This window comes from Pteronotus mesoamericanus, unplaced genomic scaffold, assembly GCF_021234165.1.
Source record: "Pteronotus mesoamericanus isolate MK-2021 breed Mesoamerican mustached bat unplaced genomic scaffold, CSHL_Meso_final contig_20, whole genome shotgun sequence".
Taxonomy (NCBI): domain Eukaryota; kingdom Metazoa; phylum Chordata; class Mammalia; order Chiroptera; family Mormoopidae; genus Pteronotus; species Pteronotus mesoamericanus.
In genome coordinates this window covers 64,933,131-64,950,040 of record NW_026555085.1, presented here as the reverse complement: position 1 = coordinate 64,950,040, position 16,910 = coordinate 64,933,131, and the positions used below count along the sequence as shown (strand labels likewise).

At 37.3% G+C, this 16,910-nt stretch overlaps 1 protein-coding gene across 1 annotated transcript in view; it reads right to left on the bottom strand.

The window, feature by feature from the left end:
• Positions 1-629: 629 nt before the first annotated feature.
• Positions 630-16,910, bottom strand: part of RPF2 (ribosome production factor 2 homolog) — a 29,352-nt gene continuing 13,071 nt past the window's right edge. The window contains exons 5-10 of the mRNA XM_054568896.1: positions 16,065-16,146; positions 15,331-15,407; positions 11,949-12,048; positions 5,470-5,572; positions 1,541-1,685; positions 630-825 (exon numbers count right to left, since the gene is read on the bottom strand). Coding sequence (XP_054424871.1) covers positions 646-825; positions 1,541-1,685; positions 5,470-5,572; positions 11,949-12,048; positions 15,331-15,407; positions 16,065-16,146 — 687 coding nt within the window. The 3' untranslated portion in view covers positions 630-645. The remainder of the gene's footprint in view (positions 826-1,540; positions 1,686-5,469; positions 5,573-11,948; positions 12,049-15,330; positions 15,408-16,064; positions 16,147-16,910) is intronic.

Genomic DNA, 16,910 nt, shown 5'->3' with positions numbered 1-16,910 from the left:
TACAAAGTACTACACAGTGACCCCCACCAGGAGGCCCTCTCTGGGACCAACCCCCCCCAGGAGCCCTGGGAACAAGAGATAATGTGAAACATCAACTGTGGACCAAAGGCAATAAAAACCTACGTTTTATGACACAAAAGTTAAAATCTCAAATTAAACTCTAACTAGTTGAATTTCAGGCAAAATACCCGAAAAGTAAAAAATAAAAGCCAGATTGTAAGTATACATTGGGAAAGTTGGGGACCACTTCCAGGTAGGTCATACTGAGTGTGTACACACTTTCTTTGCACCATTTCTACTTTTCATGGCTTCTTCCCTTTATCTAAAGCTTGACTTAGAAATTCTCTGAGATACCAATGGCTCTTCTGGAGATCCCTCCTCACTCACCCAGCCAATGAGCGGGGACATTGCAGGGCAGCTGGAGAGACAGAACTCTATCATGGAGAAAAAAATGTCTCTAGTAAGAGGTTTACTTTCAACCTAATAATAGTACATTACTATTCATAATATATGTAATTTACAGTTTAGGTAAATTCTTATTGTATAAAAACATACAATAAAATCCTGTAAGAAACTTGGAAATGATGCTTGATAATGCTCTTTAAATAAACAGATTACAATAACACTAGTTATTGGCTAGTGCAATCAGTTTTTTTTAATTCTCTTTGATTTTTTCTCCTGGTCTTCTGTTATTCTTTCTGCAGGTCGCTTCTTCAACCCCTTCATTTTCCTGGTTTGTAGTTTGCTCAAGTCTTGCTTCTGCATATGAATCCTTCCATAAGTTGTACCAAAAGTATCATGGGAGATATTTTTCTTCTTCTTTGGCTATGAAACAGAATATATATATTTAATGGTCTCTGCAATTATGAACTGATAAAAAATCTAATGTACAACAACTATCAAACTATTTCCATTAGTGAGCACCTCCCTTCAATGTTATAGAGTGTGCAGCCCTACGGACCTTTCTTCTCAAATTCAAATGTACATATAAGTCATTTGCAGATCTTGTTAAAATGCAGATTCTAATTCAGTAGGTTTGGGTGGGTCTGAGATTCAGTTATTTCTAACAATGCCCAAATAAACTGTTAGACCCCACTTTGATATGCAACACAATAGATTACGCTAACCTTTAACATACACTGACAGAATTTCCTGTGTTTAGCTTAAAGAATTGTGACTATATCTTTACTGGCATTCCAAAGATGCCATCTCTACATGTCCTTTAAAACCATTCAAAAGTCAAAGCACATTTTATGCGAGTACAGGTTACGCATCCTGTGCTCTAAATCCCCAGTCTTTACAATGTCCAAAACAATTCTTTTTCCTGTAAATTGGCATTCTTGGCCAGCCAGAAAATTCTCAGCCATACTTGATGCTTAGTTTCTGCAAGTCTTTTATTTATCCTTTATGGTCGGCTTATTTGCTTCCTTCTCCTTTTCTTGAGAGTCTAATTTTACCTATTATATTTATCTCTTTAGGTATGTCCTTTAACGTATGCCTTTTTGGAAAGAGTAGAACATACAATCTACAAGTCATGTACCTTGAGGGCTTTCGGCATTTTCAGGGATAACTTATAAAGGTCATCTGATGCCAGGTGTGTCCTCCTCAGAGCCAGGTCCAGGGAGGGTCCCATCTCTTCTAATTCAATGCGTGGCGTTCTGCACCCGGATTTTTTCAACAGCAGCCTTTGTCAAACAGGAAATAGAAATGTTGCTCTGATTTTGATAAACATCCTATCCCCACCAAGTATTTTTGTCCAAGAAAAATTACAGTTCCATAAAATGACAGAATCTTTAGAAAGGCTAAGTATCTTTATACATTTAGGCCAGGTGTATCTTTGACTTGCATATTTTTAAAATTAAAAAATAAAAGTAGTCGATGTTGCTGAGAAACAGCGAGTGAGATAAACAATTCTTCTAAAATGGAATCCTTTGATCTGACTTCATTTTACATAAGATAAAATAATTTTAATTGGGTGTTTTTTTTAAACATTATGTTTAAATGATTAACAAATTCTTTTTTCTCTAAGATACATTTAGAATCAACTTTTCTCCACAGCACCTACACTTACTGATCTCTAAAGATTATAATGAACTCTAAAATCTTAAAATAAACACAACTTTCCGGATACCATGTGTCCAAACAACTGTGGATCTGGAAACACAAGGGATATAGGGGGGCGGCATGGATACCAACAAATTCTTTTTATGAGTGAACCACAAAGACAGTTGAAAGACCTCAAGATTATCTAAACTGACTCAATTTGTTACAGTGGCCAGATGTGTACATGGAAAAAAAGAACTGACTGAATAACAATGTTTATACAAAGTTGGCCTTTTCACACTAAAGCTGGGGTGGGAGAGAGGCAGCAGGTGACATAAGAGAAGAAAAAGAAGAGGGAAGCACAGTAAGCAATACCCAAGAGAGCAGCAAACAATGGAGGAAGTGCATTTGCAAAGGCTAATTACCAGCCCTTTGGGCCGCACGCAGATGGCCAACCAATGCAGTCCACCCACAGGAGATGCGGTTACTGGCTGCAGGAAGATAAATATGCTGTATCAGACACACTAATTTATACCTAATTGAACAAGGGGGGAAAAAAAGAAGGAGAAAACTCCACCAGCCTAGGACATATAGAGTGTTAAAACAAAAAAACAAAAACAAACAAAAAGAAGACTATAGTAAGTAACATTAAAACATAAATGAATATTAGTATGAAACTTGAAGGGAGCAAGCACAGGGTCAAGAGCCTAAAAGAGAGTCCTCGGGCAGCCACTCTCTTTATATGGTTCCAGGAGGACAGAGAGAACACCTGTCTCAGGCTCACTGAGAGGAAAATATTTTTAGAAGCTAAAGTTGGCTGGCTCAGGGAACCTTCCCAAAGAACTAATTCGAAGCATACAGGGGCCCAATGTGTGATCATTGGACTGTCATATCACACACACTTCTGTGTTTGCACCTACATTTTCAGTACCTCATATTTATAATGCTCAATTCGTATCAAGATCAGTATCTTGATGAACACATCAAGAAAAAATGTGTTCAGTTTCCTACTTAAGGAATCAGGGAAATTATATATAAAATTTCAATGAAAGTCTTCTACTGCTTTAAAATGCTTACTAAGTGGAAAACTTGTCAACCCAGGACAGCCCACGGCATGCCAATGGATTCACATCACCCAAGTACCACTAACTAGATGTGGCAAAATTGCTCTAAAGCACCTATTTATAGAAGTGTCCTCATAACAAAGTAATTTTTTTAGTGGCATATAGAATGAAGATTGTCTCTGAATAACTACATATGTTGCTATCTATCAAAGAACTAAGTTACAGTGCCATCCTATCTATGACCTAATATTAATCAGTTAATGTTTACTGACATCAAACTGATAAAAAATAGAAGGAAATGTTCTCTAGTTTTCAGTTCCCTGCACATGGTTTCTGGTGATAGGCCTATCATCCTTTCTCTTTATTGAGCTGTTAATAGTGATGTGTAGAATCTATCTAAAATTATCACCTGTTAACCCTTCAAAAACCAGCCTGTTCACTCTTTCTCAGAGGAAATATATTAATAGAGAATTTATAATATTTTTGTGATCATGCTAAGAAAACCAAAAAGACTATAGTTAACTCAGTAAAACCATTTCCTTCACCTTCATCACATTATACAAACTGCATCTTTTTTAAAAAAATATTTTATTTACTTTTAGAAAGAGGGGATGCGAAGAAGAGATGGAGAGAAACATCAATGTGTGGTTGCCTCTCACATGGCCCCCCTACTGGAGACCTGGCCTGCAAACCAGGCATGTGCCCTGACTGGGAATCGAACCCAAGACCTTTTGATTCACAGGCCAGTGCTCGAGACCCTGAGCCATACCAACCAGGGCCACACTGACAAATTTTTAAAAAAGATACAGTAGTGTCCTCTTATCTATGGTTTCATTATCCTCACTTTCAGTTACTGGTGGTTAATGGTGGTCCTATAATATTAAATGGAAAATTCCAGAAATAAACTATTCGTAAGTTTTAAATTGTGCACTGGTCCGAGTAGCATGAAAAACGTTCGCAGCGTCCCATTTTGTTGGGCCCAGCATCTCCATGCAGTACAAGCTCCCTGACTGTCATGTAGCAGCCATCCGGGCTCTTAGGTCAACGGTCAAGGCACTGCGGTGCTTGTGCTCCAGTTACCCTTATTTGACTTAATAATGGCCCCGAAGTGTAAAAGTAATGATGCTGACAGCTTAGATATGCCATCAAGTGCTTCCTTTAAGTGAAAAGGTGAAAGTTCTCAATTTAATGAGAAGAAAAATATCATATCCTGAGGTTGCTAAGATGTCTGGTAAGAATAAACCTTCTATCCATAAAGTTATGAAGAAGGAAAAAAAGTCTGTGCTAGTTTTGCTGTCTTACCTCAAACTGCTCAAGTGAAGGCCACAGTGCCTGGTAAGCGCTCAGTTAAGATGGGAAGAGACATGACATTCGTGGGTGAAAGACATGAACAGAAAACGTGTTCCGACTGACAGCAATGGGTTGCACCAGAAAGCACTGAGCCTCTATGAAGACTTCAGCAAGGGATCCCTTGAGACAAGTGACACACCATGCCATTTACTGCAAGTAAGGGTTAGCTACAGATTCACGAATAGGTTTGGACTGAAAAACTAAAAATTACTAGAGAGGCTGCGTCTGCTGCTGAAGAAAAGGACGAGCTGAAGAAGTTGATTAGGGTTCGGTACTATCCTTGGTTTCAGGCGTCTTAGAACATATGCCCCATGGACAAGGCTGCACAAATGGCACTGCTGCAGAGAAGACACTTTCCACACTTAACTGCTGGCTCTCAGGCTGCCCTGCCAGGCCACAGCTCAACGTAAACATCAGTCTGAATTTGATGTTCAAAGGCATGCAGTTTGTCTGAGTCAATGTACTCTCTAGGAAAGCATGGGCTCTGTCAACTAAAAAGGCACAATTGTAGCACGTCATTAAGCTATTTAAGAAAAACAAAAGCAGCTCGTTATGATTTATATTGTGGTGGGGGAAGGGGTGGTAGGTCTAGGCTGAAGAAAGAGGGTAAAATGAATCCAGGCACTGAGTCTTCTTATTCTTTTCAGATTCCATTTTTTTGACTCAGGGTTTTGAGATTTGCTTTGGCTGGCCTAAGTGTTGTAGCTTGGCGCTCTAAGTCTGCTCAGGAAAAATAAGGAGGTACTGCATCAAGAAGGGTCAACACTGCATTAGTGTTCTAAGCTCAGAGGGAGGGCAGCGTTAGATGCTCCAGGGCCCTGGAAGAACAGGGTTTCAGACAGAATTAGCAGGGAACACGCGTGAGGATCAGTACAGAGGGCTGTGCCACTGCTGGCTGGAAAACTTTCCAAACTTTTGGCCCAACATCAATTCCAAGTTTGAGCTCCATAAACAGTCACACTAAAATACTAACCACGGGGATTAATAAAAACAGGCTAAGAAATGCACTTACTTATAGCTTCGAAAGTAAATTTTCCCATTCAGTGCAGTGAAGTGCAGGACATACTCTAAACCAGCCAGGCGGATATTTGGTACAGTGGGACCTCTGAAAAAATCTAAAAGCACACACATTAGACTGTTAAAACGAATCCCTGAAAAATGTCTGACTGTTCCGCCCCATCCCTCTGCTAATCTCATGACTGTACTTCTCTGTTTAGTTTACTAAGCCATTTTATTTTTCTTATTATTTTTTTAACCCTTACCCAAGGATACATTTTGTTGATTTTGGGCGGGGGGGGTGGGGGGGGACAGAAAGAAACATCGTTCAGTTGCCTCCCGTATGCGCTCCTAGGTATATGCCCTGACCAGGGATTGAACTTGCAACCTTTTGGGACAACCTTCTAACCAACTGAGCCACTTGGTCAGGGCTACTAAGCCATTTTAATTTTTCAGTTTTGAAGCTCTCCCTCTAAGCCAATGCTCAGCATAGAAATGTGTCATATTTAACATGGATATTAACTATCAAGGCATAAAACTTTAATCTATAAAACAGGTTAAGATGGCAAATTTCTACAAAAGCGGATGTTGAAACATTCACTATTAAATCAAACAAGACTTTATTTTATGTTGGAGGCCAAATAAGCAAGAAAATTCTACCAAGAAAATCTCAATTGTTAAAGTCAAGAAAAAACCAAGATCAGTGATTAGGCTGTTTTTTCCCAACAGACTGATAATCCTACCACTGGTGGCACATGAGATTATCCTAAATTATAATACAGGCAGATATAACTTACCATGTATTATTTATTTTATGATATCATTTTCTACTCATGGTATGGACATAAAGTTTCCTTTTAAAAAGGAGAATTAATTTAAAGAAAAATCCCCAGTGAACAACACCATGGATACTAAGTACATGGACTTGGCTAAAGCTAGGAAGGCAGCACATGAATGAAAAGTATAGAAAACAGCAATCAAGTTTGGTCCCTTCATTTTACTGCTAAGAGAACTGAACCCCAAGGAGGATAAATGGGAATACACAAATAACATTTAATAAGAAAAACTTATACGTAAGTTTATCCACCTGGAGCTCTCATATACTGTTGGTGGAAATGTACAATTGGACAACCTCATACAAAACAGTTAAGCAGTTTCTTAAAATGTTGAACATATACTATTCAAATGACTCTACCATTATAGTCCTAGAAATGAAAACATATGCCCTTACAAAAATTTGTATATAAATGTTTATAGCACATCTATTGATTAATAGTCAAAAGCTGGAATCAACCTAAATGTCTATCAACAGATGAAGAAATAAACAAATTATGGAACAGATATAAATGGAATACTGCTTGGCAATAAAAAGAAGTAACTACTGATAACACACAGCAAAGCAACAAGGATGAATCTAAAAAAACTTGGGTAAAGAAACTAGGCTAAGAAAAGTACACACTACATGATTCCATTTATCTAAAACTCTAGAAAATACAAACAAATCTATGACAGAAAGAAGATCACTGTTTGCTTAGAACAGAGGAAAAGGATGGATTGTAAAGGGGTGCAGGGAAATTTTGGCAGGTGATAGAAGGTTCTGTATCTTGACTGCAATGGTGTTTTCACAAGAGTACACATGTCAAAATCTATCAAATTTTTAAACTTTAAATGTGTACTTGACTGTAAATTATACCTCAAAAGTTACTTAAAAATAATTTAAAATGAAAAAAATTTAAAGTAATCCCTAAAAACTGAAAACAAAATGAAACCTATGTACTAAGAGGCAGGTATAATCATACAGAAAAGGGCTTTCAAGAGTGACTTCAAAACACAGTAACTTAACCGTATCTTCCCAACACAGTGTATCATAAACACAACTGCAAAACAAACAAAAACCAGAAACATTCACCTGCACTCAATGGTAATATAACCAGTGGTAACATTGGTATTCTATGCTGAGACTGTTATGTGTATAGACAGTATTAAGTAACTGCACAATTATGTTGAAGTCACTGAGAACCTGAATTACTGTATTGGATGAAAGAAGGTACTTATGTGAGGTCAAGGAGAGATTGTTTTGTCCTAAATTTGGGTTAGAAGTTTCAGTATGAACTCAGGATATATTTTATCTTAACAAACAAACAAATTTCATAGTTCTGTCCACTACAAAAGCCTAGAAACAATGATTAACCCAGAAACAATCCATAGCATGCAGACTGATTTGTAAAATAATTTCTCACTTTTGCCCCGGCTGGTGTGGCTCAGTGGTAAGTGCTGCCCTGTCAACCAAAGGCTCACCAGTTCGAGTCCCAGTCAGGGCACATGCCAGGGCACATGTGGGCCAGGTCCCCAGTTGGGGGTGCGCAAGAGGCAAGCACACATCGATGTTTCTCTCCCTCTCTTTCTCCCTCCTTTCCCTTCTGTCAATAAATAAATAGATAAATAAAATCTTTTTTAAAAAAATTCTCACTCAAAAAAACCCAAAATCAACCAACCAACCAAACAAACAAAAAGCCTCCCCAAAACCAGGGCACCCTGATTTGTGTGGCTCAGTGGGTTAGGCGTCATCCCCAAAACCGAAAAGGTCAGTGGTTTGATTCCCAGTCAGGGCATATGCCTACGTTGTGGGCCAGGCCCCAGGTTGGGGACATGCCAAAGGCAATCCATAGATGTTTCTCTCCCACATTGATGTTTCTCTTCCTTTCCCTCTCTTTCTCCCTGCCTTTCCCTCTCTCTAAATATAAATAAAATCTTAAACAGAGAAATAGCTGATCCCAGGATTGTAGCAATAAAAGTACAAGAGGAGTTTGAAACATCAAAGGGGTAATGTGATGATGGATGACAGTGTGTTGAACCCTGGACAGTGTATTGAACCGGAATGTTTATGTTCCCCAAAATACAGAGGTTAAAGCCCTAGCCCCTAATGTTGCTGTATTTGGAGATGGGCCCTGTAAAGAATTAAGATTAAATGATGTGTGTCATAAGGGTAGGGCCCTGATCCCATAAAATTAATGTCCTTATAAGAACAGATACTGGAAAGCTGACATCTTCTTTCCTCTGACTCCCTCCCTCCCTCCTGTGAACACAGATGGAGGAGAAGCTATGTGAGCACATGGCAAGAAGCCAGCCAACAAGACAATTCATACTAGAAACTTTGATCTTGGACTTCTAGCCACCAGAATGGTGAGAAATATAATTCTATTATTTAAGCCTCCCAGTCTATGGTATTTTGTTGTGGCAGCCCAGGAGACTAACACAATGACCTTTGTAGCACTGCAGAAAGGATTAAATTTAATGAATTACCCAACCTAATACGCAGCAATTATTTTCATTATTATATATATTTCAAGTAGAATAAGAATTAGGAAGAAAGGTTAAAAAAATTAAAAGAATGAAAACTAATTATATATGACCACTGATAAAAGGCAAAGAAAAAGAAACCCAGTTAGAAAGTTAAATTTAAGGTAGGCTTAAAGAAACCTTAATAAAACTAACCTATTCTTTGATTTACTGCCATATCTATATACACAGAATAGTCATATACAAAAGTAACCACAAAAAATTAGGATGGCTCTGGCCAGGTGGCTCAGTTGGTTGGAGCCCAGCACACAGAAACATCGATGTTTCTCTCTCTAAAATAAAATACAATAAAATAAAATTTTAAAAAATAAAATAAAATAAAATTAGAATGGCTCATTCCAAGTGGTGCTGAGCCATGGGCCTCTCAAGGGACAACTGGCACAAGCGCCAGAAGACCAGGGGCAAGAGAAGGCCCCACCACAAGCAGCAGAAACATCCCGGCTGCCAACAGTACGACTGGCCCCTGCCGCACACACATAGTCCAGTCCAGTGCAGGGAGGCAACAAGGAGCGTCGTGTTCTGAGGCTGGACATGGGCAACTTCGGGGCTCTGAGTGTTGTATGTGCAAAACAAGGGTTACTGATGTTGTCTACACTGCATCCAATGCTGAACTGGTCCACACCAGGACCCTAGTAAAGAACTGCATTGTGCTTATTGACAGCACACCGCTGACAGTAGTCAGAGTCCCTGTGGGTTGCAAGAAGGGGACCAAGCTGGCTTCTGAGAAGCAAGAGATCTTAAACAAAAAATGATCTAAGAAAATTCAGAATAAATATGATGAAAAGAAAAAGAGTGCCAAAATCAGCAGTCCTCCTGAGGCGCCGTTCCAGCAGGGCAAGCTTCTTGCGTGCATCGCATCAGGACCAGGCCAGCGTGGCTGTGCACAGGGCTATGCGCTCGAGGGCAACGAGCTGGCGTTCTATCTGAGGAAAATCAAGGCCTGGAAAGGCAAATAAATCCTCCTCTCTTCTATCCTAGTCATGTAATAAAGGTGTTTATTGTTAAAAAAAAAAAGTTAGGATGAATTGAATATAAAAATAAGTATTACTAATTTTCCATAAAGTAGGACCCACTAAGATTAACCACCAAATTATATATTTAAGAAAGCAAAGCAGAAGCAAAATTCTGGATGAACAAAATGGGTACCTGCCACGAAAACACTGAAGAAGTTAACTTGCCTTTCTGGCCAATCTCTCTCTCTCTCTCTCTCTCTCTCTCTCTCTCTCTCTCACACACACACACACACCCACCCTCCCTCCCTCCCTCCCTCTCTCCCTAAAGGAAGAAAGCCCTTGATAAAGTCTCTTTCCCTCTGCTCTACTTTATTTCATTTGACCACAACACAAACTAGAAGTCTGCAACTGCTTTACTTCACATTTGTATTAAAATCTCAACTTCCCTTGGTACCCAACAACTTAACTCCATTTCTCTACTTTTCTATCTTCTTTTCCCAGATTCCTTTACGGTTTTCACTCCCTCCCCGTCATTACTGAAACATGTGGTTATTCCTAACATCCAGAGTAGCACAAAATAAAACCTTTTTAAAAAAATTTTGGTCATTGTCTTTCATGTATGATTTTTAAAAATACAGGTAAGAACCTGTAGCAAAGAGTCCGCACGGAGGTGTTCACCACTGCATGATGGACAGCAGGTGCAAAAAAGCTCAAGCTTTAGGTTTTGATTCTGGCTCACCTACTTAATAGCTCTTAACCTCTCTGAGCCTCCATTTTCCCACCTGTAAAATGGAATGTCACCAAATTCAAGAGCTTTAGGAAGAACTGAATAGATTATAGTGGTATTCAAGTTTTCTAAAAATAGCCATTTATTAATAAAGAAATGAAAAGTTCTGAAAATTGTTAAGCCCAGCAATAAGACCATAAATAATCTCAGTAAGGAAAATGAAAGCAATGTGTCTGTCCACAAACCTTTTTTGGGCAACTAAGATCTATAAAGAGCACGTATACAATTTATTTATAACATATAACCAACCGACTTTTCAAAAATGATCTAGGGCAAAGTATATAAAAATCCAAAAGAAGGGCAACCAAAAAGGTATATGGCTTGGCTTCTAAGCTTGTAAGAATGATGCAAGAAAAGCTGAAATGAAATAAATTATTTAAACTTGAGGTAATGCTGCTGAGTATCAGAAGCATGTATACCTAGAGGCACTAACTAAATTTCCTTCCAGAGTTAGAAAAGAGCTAGCAGATGTGACTGCAGAATGAGTATTGGTAACATTTAAGAAATCATGGAGAACAATTATGCTAACTTTTTAAAAAAGGGGAGAAAAAGTCGTTTAAAACTGGTAAAATTAATGTCAACCTCAGAAGACGACAGTAATTATATACTTGATTTTAAGAAGGTGACTTATGAACATACAGGAAAGAATGTAGTCATAATATAAATCATTAGGAACTGGCATGGTTCACTAAGAATAAGTCATCTATAAAACAATATTACAAGATTACTGTGAGAATGAAGCAGTACATATAAAATGCCTAGTATATAGTTGGCACTTAGAATAACAATAATGAAATAAAAGGAGCTGGGGAGGTGACTGAAGATTTCCTGGGAGAGAAATGAAATTTGCAAGAGTAGAAGAAATCAGATAAATAAGAATGAAATCAGAAAAAAACAATAGGAATATGCACAACATACTTTCAATAAACCACTTTTAATGGAAAAGGAGGAAGAAAATTGGGGGAGATCAAGAAAGCAAGTTATAGTGTGAAAAGCCTTGTATATCAGATTAAGAAAAACTAGTAGAGGTTTTGAATGGAAAGTGCATGATGCATAACCATCTTGAAAGTTTAACTTTTCAACTTTCTAAACTTAATTTAATGATGTCAATAATGATAGGAGATGGGTGCAAGCATTTTATGAAGTGTAAAATGCTATATAAATACATTGAGACCAAAGTTACCATAGCAACAACAAAAAAAAGTAATGATCTATAGAGTATAACATCCTTTTAATTCTCTCCTGCTAGTGGGGAGTAAGAAAATAATGAAAAGGAAGAAAAGAAAGGAGATCAAAAAGAAAAAGCTGTATACCTAGAGTGAAGTGGCTAAAAGCCACCAATGGGCTTAGACTGCCTACCTAAACTGCCCTGCAGATAAGTATTAAAACACTTACCAATAAGGAGATTTTTTAGCCTTCTGTAGTCTTCTGTTACGTCAAAATCATTACCAGCAAATATTAACAGGGGTTTTGTTCCCTCAGGGCATTTACTATTCTATGAAAAAAAAAGGTAATTATATAATTATCAAGTCTAAATTGTTTATATGCTGCTTTTAAAGTTGTTGATACTTACATGTAATGATTCATTTCAGATTTTGTTAACTGTCCTAAAACTATGACTATGAGCAATGGTTTTAGACCTAAAACCAGAGTTGGGATTTTTAAACTTACGTATTTTTAGACTGAAAATAATTTTCATTCTACCATTTCACACAGCCAAATTAATAAGTGGTCAAAGAATGATATAAACTACCTATTACCATTATTCTATGCAAAGAATAAAAAAACTAAACTTGCTATAAAGCAAGCATAACCATCTAATAGTGAAAGTAAATTTAATTTCTTTTAATTATTTGTACCACTGTGCCTTTCCTACTGTATTACATAAACAGTATTTTTTAATGAAAGCTAAATTAAACTACCAACTAAACATTCACATGGGAACCAATATAATTTTATAAAAGCTATTGAAAGTATGAGCTAATCCTCATTCAGCAGGGTTGAAGCTCTTACTAGAAAAAGTATTTTGTCTAGTTCTGGATTTCCTATACCAAGAAGAATGTCATGTAAGTAATAAGAGGATTTAAATTTAAAAGCCATCAAAGTGAATGAAAATCAAATAGAAAAAAATTCTTTAACTGAAGGATTAACTTATAATGGAAGGTAAATGGCTGTTGGTCTGAGTACCCCACTGATTCCAGTACCTCTGCTCTGACATAAATCAAGGATTATTCAAATCTAGCAAAAGAAAGAAAAGAAGAAAAAAAAAAGTCCTTTGCTGTGGGGCCAGTAGTCACCTGTTGCTTCCTGCTTACCTTGACCCCTCTTGCTGGCGTTCCCTGCTTTCAAATCCTGAAACTTAACTGTCTATAATTCGGAGATGTGCCCAACATGTCTGCCTGATCAAGGGCCTGAATGGACTTTCCAGATCCAGTGACTCCCCTGTGCTCTGTCTGTCCTACCTGACCCTCCCACTGCTACCCCTAGGTCTATGGGGGTTATTTAAGTAGTAAGGGAAAAAGTGAGGCAATACCAACTACGTATTTGGCGTTTAAACCATCCTGACCACAATGCATGGTAATAAAAACATTATTTCAAGTCATGACCCAGTATACACATCATAAAAACATTAACTAAACAAGTTATGTGAAATAGTGCTTCTCATGTCAATCACAAATCCTGAACTAGGAGAAGCTACAACAAAAGAGCTTTATTCCAATAGCCTGAAGGTATTAAAAATGTTAAAAACTACATAAATACTATGGTACAGTATACTAAAAATAGTATAATTATGAAGTCCCTGAATTAACCCTTTACTTGTTTTTAAACAATGGGAAATAATTCTTATAAATTATATACAAACTTTTAAAATAAAATACCCTAGGAAATTGTGATATATTTTATACCAGCTAAAAATAAAATCAACTAGACTTAAAATTCATAATCACCTCACTCATTCAGGTTTATTTTATGCAGAATCCTCCCCCCACCCCAAAGTTTGGCCATCTGAGGAAACAGGTTCCTAGTATAATCAATTTCCTGGTCGAGCCTAATCTAATGTTGCTTAAGAGTTAACAGAGGGATGAAGCGTGGCAATAAAAGCAAGTGAGAAAAGAAATACCTGGTGAAGATATCTTAAAAATGAGGAGAGTAAAGAGTAAATAAGTAAGAAAAAGTAGAACAAAACATGCAATCCAAAACAGACTAAAACTGTAAGCTTGTAACCAAATAATGCAATAAAAAGTGAAGGGCTAGCAGTCTATGCAGGGATTGCCAATGTAAACATATACTCAGCAGCTAATGAATTTTGCAGTTAAGGATACGCTCCATGACTGAAAATTTAGTATTCAGTTTAAATGGTTCTTGTTAAGAATGAGACCTGAAAAACAATTCACGGTCCAGTGTACAAGCTGAGTGGCAGTGGAAAGAGCAGAGGCAGAGGCATGGGCATGCAGGCACACTAGCCAGCGCTCAGGCCCGCGAGCGGGGGGCCAGGCCAGCAGCAGTGGTGAAGGTAACGTGCTGCTCATCTCCAGGAATCTGTGCACAGGCACAAAGGGAAACTGTAAAAAGCGATGGCTTCCACCATGATAAAGCACAACAGTTTATACACTTTACAAAATGCCTTCCAATACATTATTTTCATTGATAAGTATTTTCTCATATTATTATCTCATTTGATGTTGTTATACCTATTTAATACTTGATTGAAATTGAGGGTCAGGGAAGTAACTGACTTTATCAGGTCACAAATGTCATCTAAGTGGCCAAGACAGGCCTCAAACCCAAGTGTTCCGCCGCTACATCTAATCTCGGGCTACGGTTGTACAGTCTACCTGAGTACGCTGGTATAGCTAAGGTATAGCTAAGTGGGGATCTGGCAAGAGCCTCTTTTTCAAACCCACAGGAAACCTGAAAGTCATGTCCTCTTTTTATAAGACATTGGGAGAAGGAGTTACTATAATGCTTGCTATAATTCTTTCAACTACATCATGTCCCTAAAAGACCCATAAATTGGAACAATTATGTAACTTTCCATTGCAAACTTCAATATCCTTTCTTCCAAAGTCCTTGAGTCCTAATTGGTTATACCATTTATTTTATGTATGATCCCAAGTCATCAATGGAATTCCTCTGGGCTTCAATCTCTAAATCTATACGATAGGGAAAGTAATTTCTGCCTTTCATAGGATAGCTATGAGGTCTAAGTGAAATAATGTATTTGGTGGAATAGATTAAGAAGCAGAGTTCTGATGGAGGAGAAGTCCAATTTGGACCGAGGAGCTGAATTTCTGGCTATTTACTGCTTTCTATTTCATATTCCCATTCAAACAATGGAGACACAAAGACGCAAGTCCTTAAGGGAAAGACTAAGCTAATAATTGGTGGCTAGTAGCCAAAATACTGTAGGATCAGTTAAAGCATCCTAGGTTTAGAATAGGGCTCACTTTGAAAATTCCAGTATTTCTGCAGTTCCATAAAATAGATGTTGTGATAGTTCAGAGGGAAAGGACAGCATTTAAACCATGGACCTAGACAAAAGTTAGTAACCACTCTGAAGTCTAATCACAGAAGACCCACATGTGTTAATATGCTATAAATATATTCTTTTTAAAGGTAAAATAAAAGTGTGCCTTTATCTTAGAGCACACTAATATAAAAACAAAGTTCTTCTTTACTTAAGGTACAAAACTGTATCAACACTCTTTACCACAAGATGTCACTATTGCCCAAGAGCAACATTACAAAACGTTTTTTATTTTTATCAGCATCTTACCTTAATATCCTTTAGAGAGACAAACTTCTCAATACCTAATTCAATCATATCCAGCACATGGTAGTCATACATACGACCTAGAAGGAAAATTCATTTTCTTTTATGCATTTATTTTTCCCAAACAATTTATCTGCAATGTTCCCACCTACCTGCCATGTTCAAAACATCCTGGTATCTGCCTCTTTTCCTTTTCCTTACAACCCTCAAGCCCATCTCCTCTTCCTTAAATTTTCCACATGACCTAGGATAGATAGTTGCAATCCTGGTCCTGCAAAGGATCTTAGAGATCATTTAGCCAAAGTCCCTTGTTTTACAGAAGAGTAAATAAGGCCCACAAAGGGTTAAAGGTTTGCTTGCTTAAGCTAGTGAGCATGCCAGACCAAGAATCAAAACACCCAAGGCAAAGGGTTTTTTTTCCATTTCAAATGTATCCATTAAACAGATATTTATTAGGAATAGGCAGGAATCCTACTTTGTTTCTTTCTAACTCTAATAATGATTTAGGATATGTATGTTTTGTATTAGAAAAATATCTACAACTTGAGGTAGGGTAATATTTATATGCCCTTTCCTTCTTTACCAGAAGAATGGCAGACAAAAAAATTTTATTCAAACTCCCATGGAAAAATACCGGTTAAGAGCTTACTAGTCACTCCTGAATCCTCAACATCATCAATTATTTGTCATGGAAGTGACTCTATAAAGAAAAATATTACCAAGTAAATGATACTTACCTATTACTAGATTATTTGGCCGCTTCTTATTATGGGAGCCAAACATAAATAAAGAACAATCTGACTTCTTTGAAAAGAATTCCTAAAAAACCAAAGAAATCCCACTCAATCAATGAATAAATATAAGAAATTTAAAAATTGTACCTCTGAACTAAAGGTATATGTGTGTGTATATCTGTTTTTTTCCAGTGTAAGTTAATGAAGACTTAATGAACTACATGGGAATAAACAGATGAAAAGGACTTTATTTCTACCTTTTACTTCAAATTTTCAAAAAGATGTAAGTTCAAAAGTAAAAATATTTTATTCTACTACTAGGTTAATAGATAGACCATTTATATTTTCAGCTACAGTTATTTTGAAATAGCACATCAACTATTTAATTTGCTGAACAAATGCCTTTACTCATGGGACATTACTGTTATCATTAATCAATATGGCACTTTTGGATTTTTACAAATGGACTCAGAAGTTTACAATGCATATGTCCACTCTTCATTAAAAACTCCACTCACACAAGGATCTCGCCCTAGAATTTCCATGCCACCCCAGCTATGACTAGTTCCATTTTGTGTACCCGGCAAGGGCTGACTGACCGAACTGTACTGTTCCTACCATGTGGTTCTTTGCCATTTGGTTCTCCAAAGTATTGACTTCTCTAATAGATTTGACAGGAGTGGCAACAGTTACCCTCACAGCTCCTTTTATACTGACACACATGCTTACTACATCTCACATCGTGTGATTCAGTTTACTGAGATTCCCAATCTCAGCACAAAAACTAGTTGCAAAAAGTTCTTAAATTAATGACAAAACATTAAAGATCAGATAAAACTATCATAATCC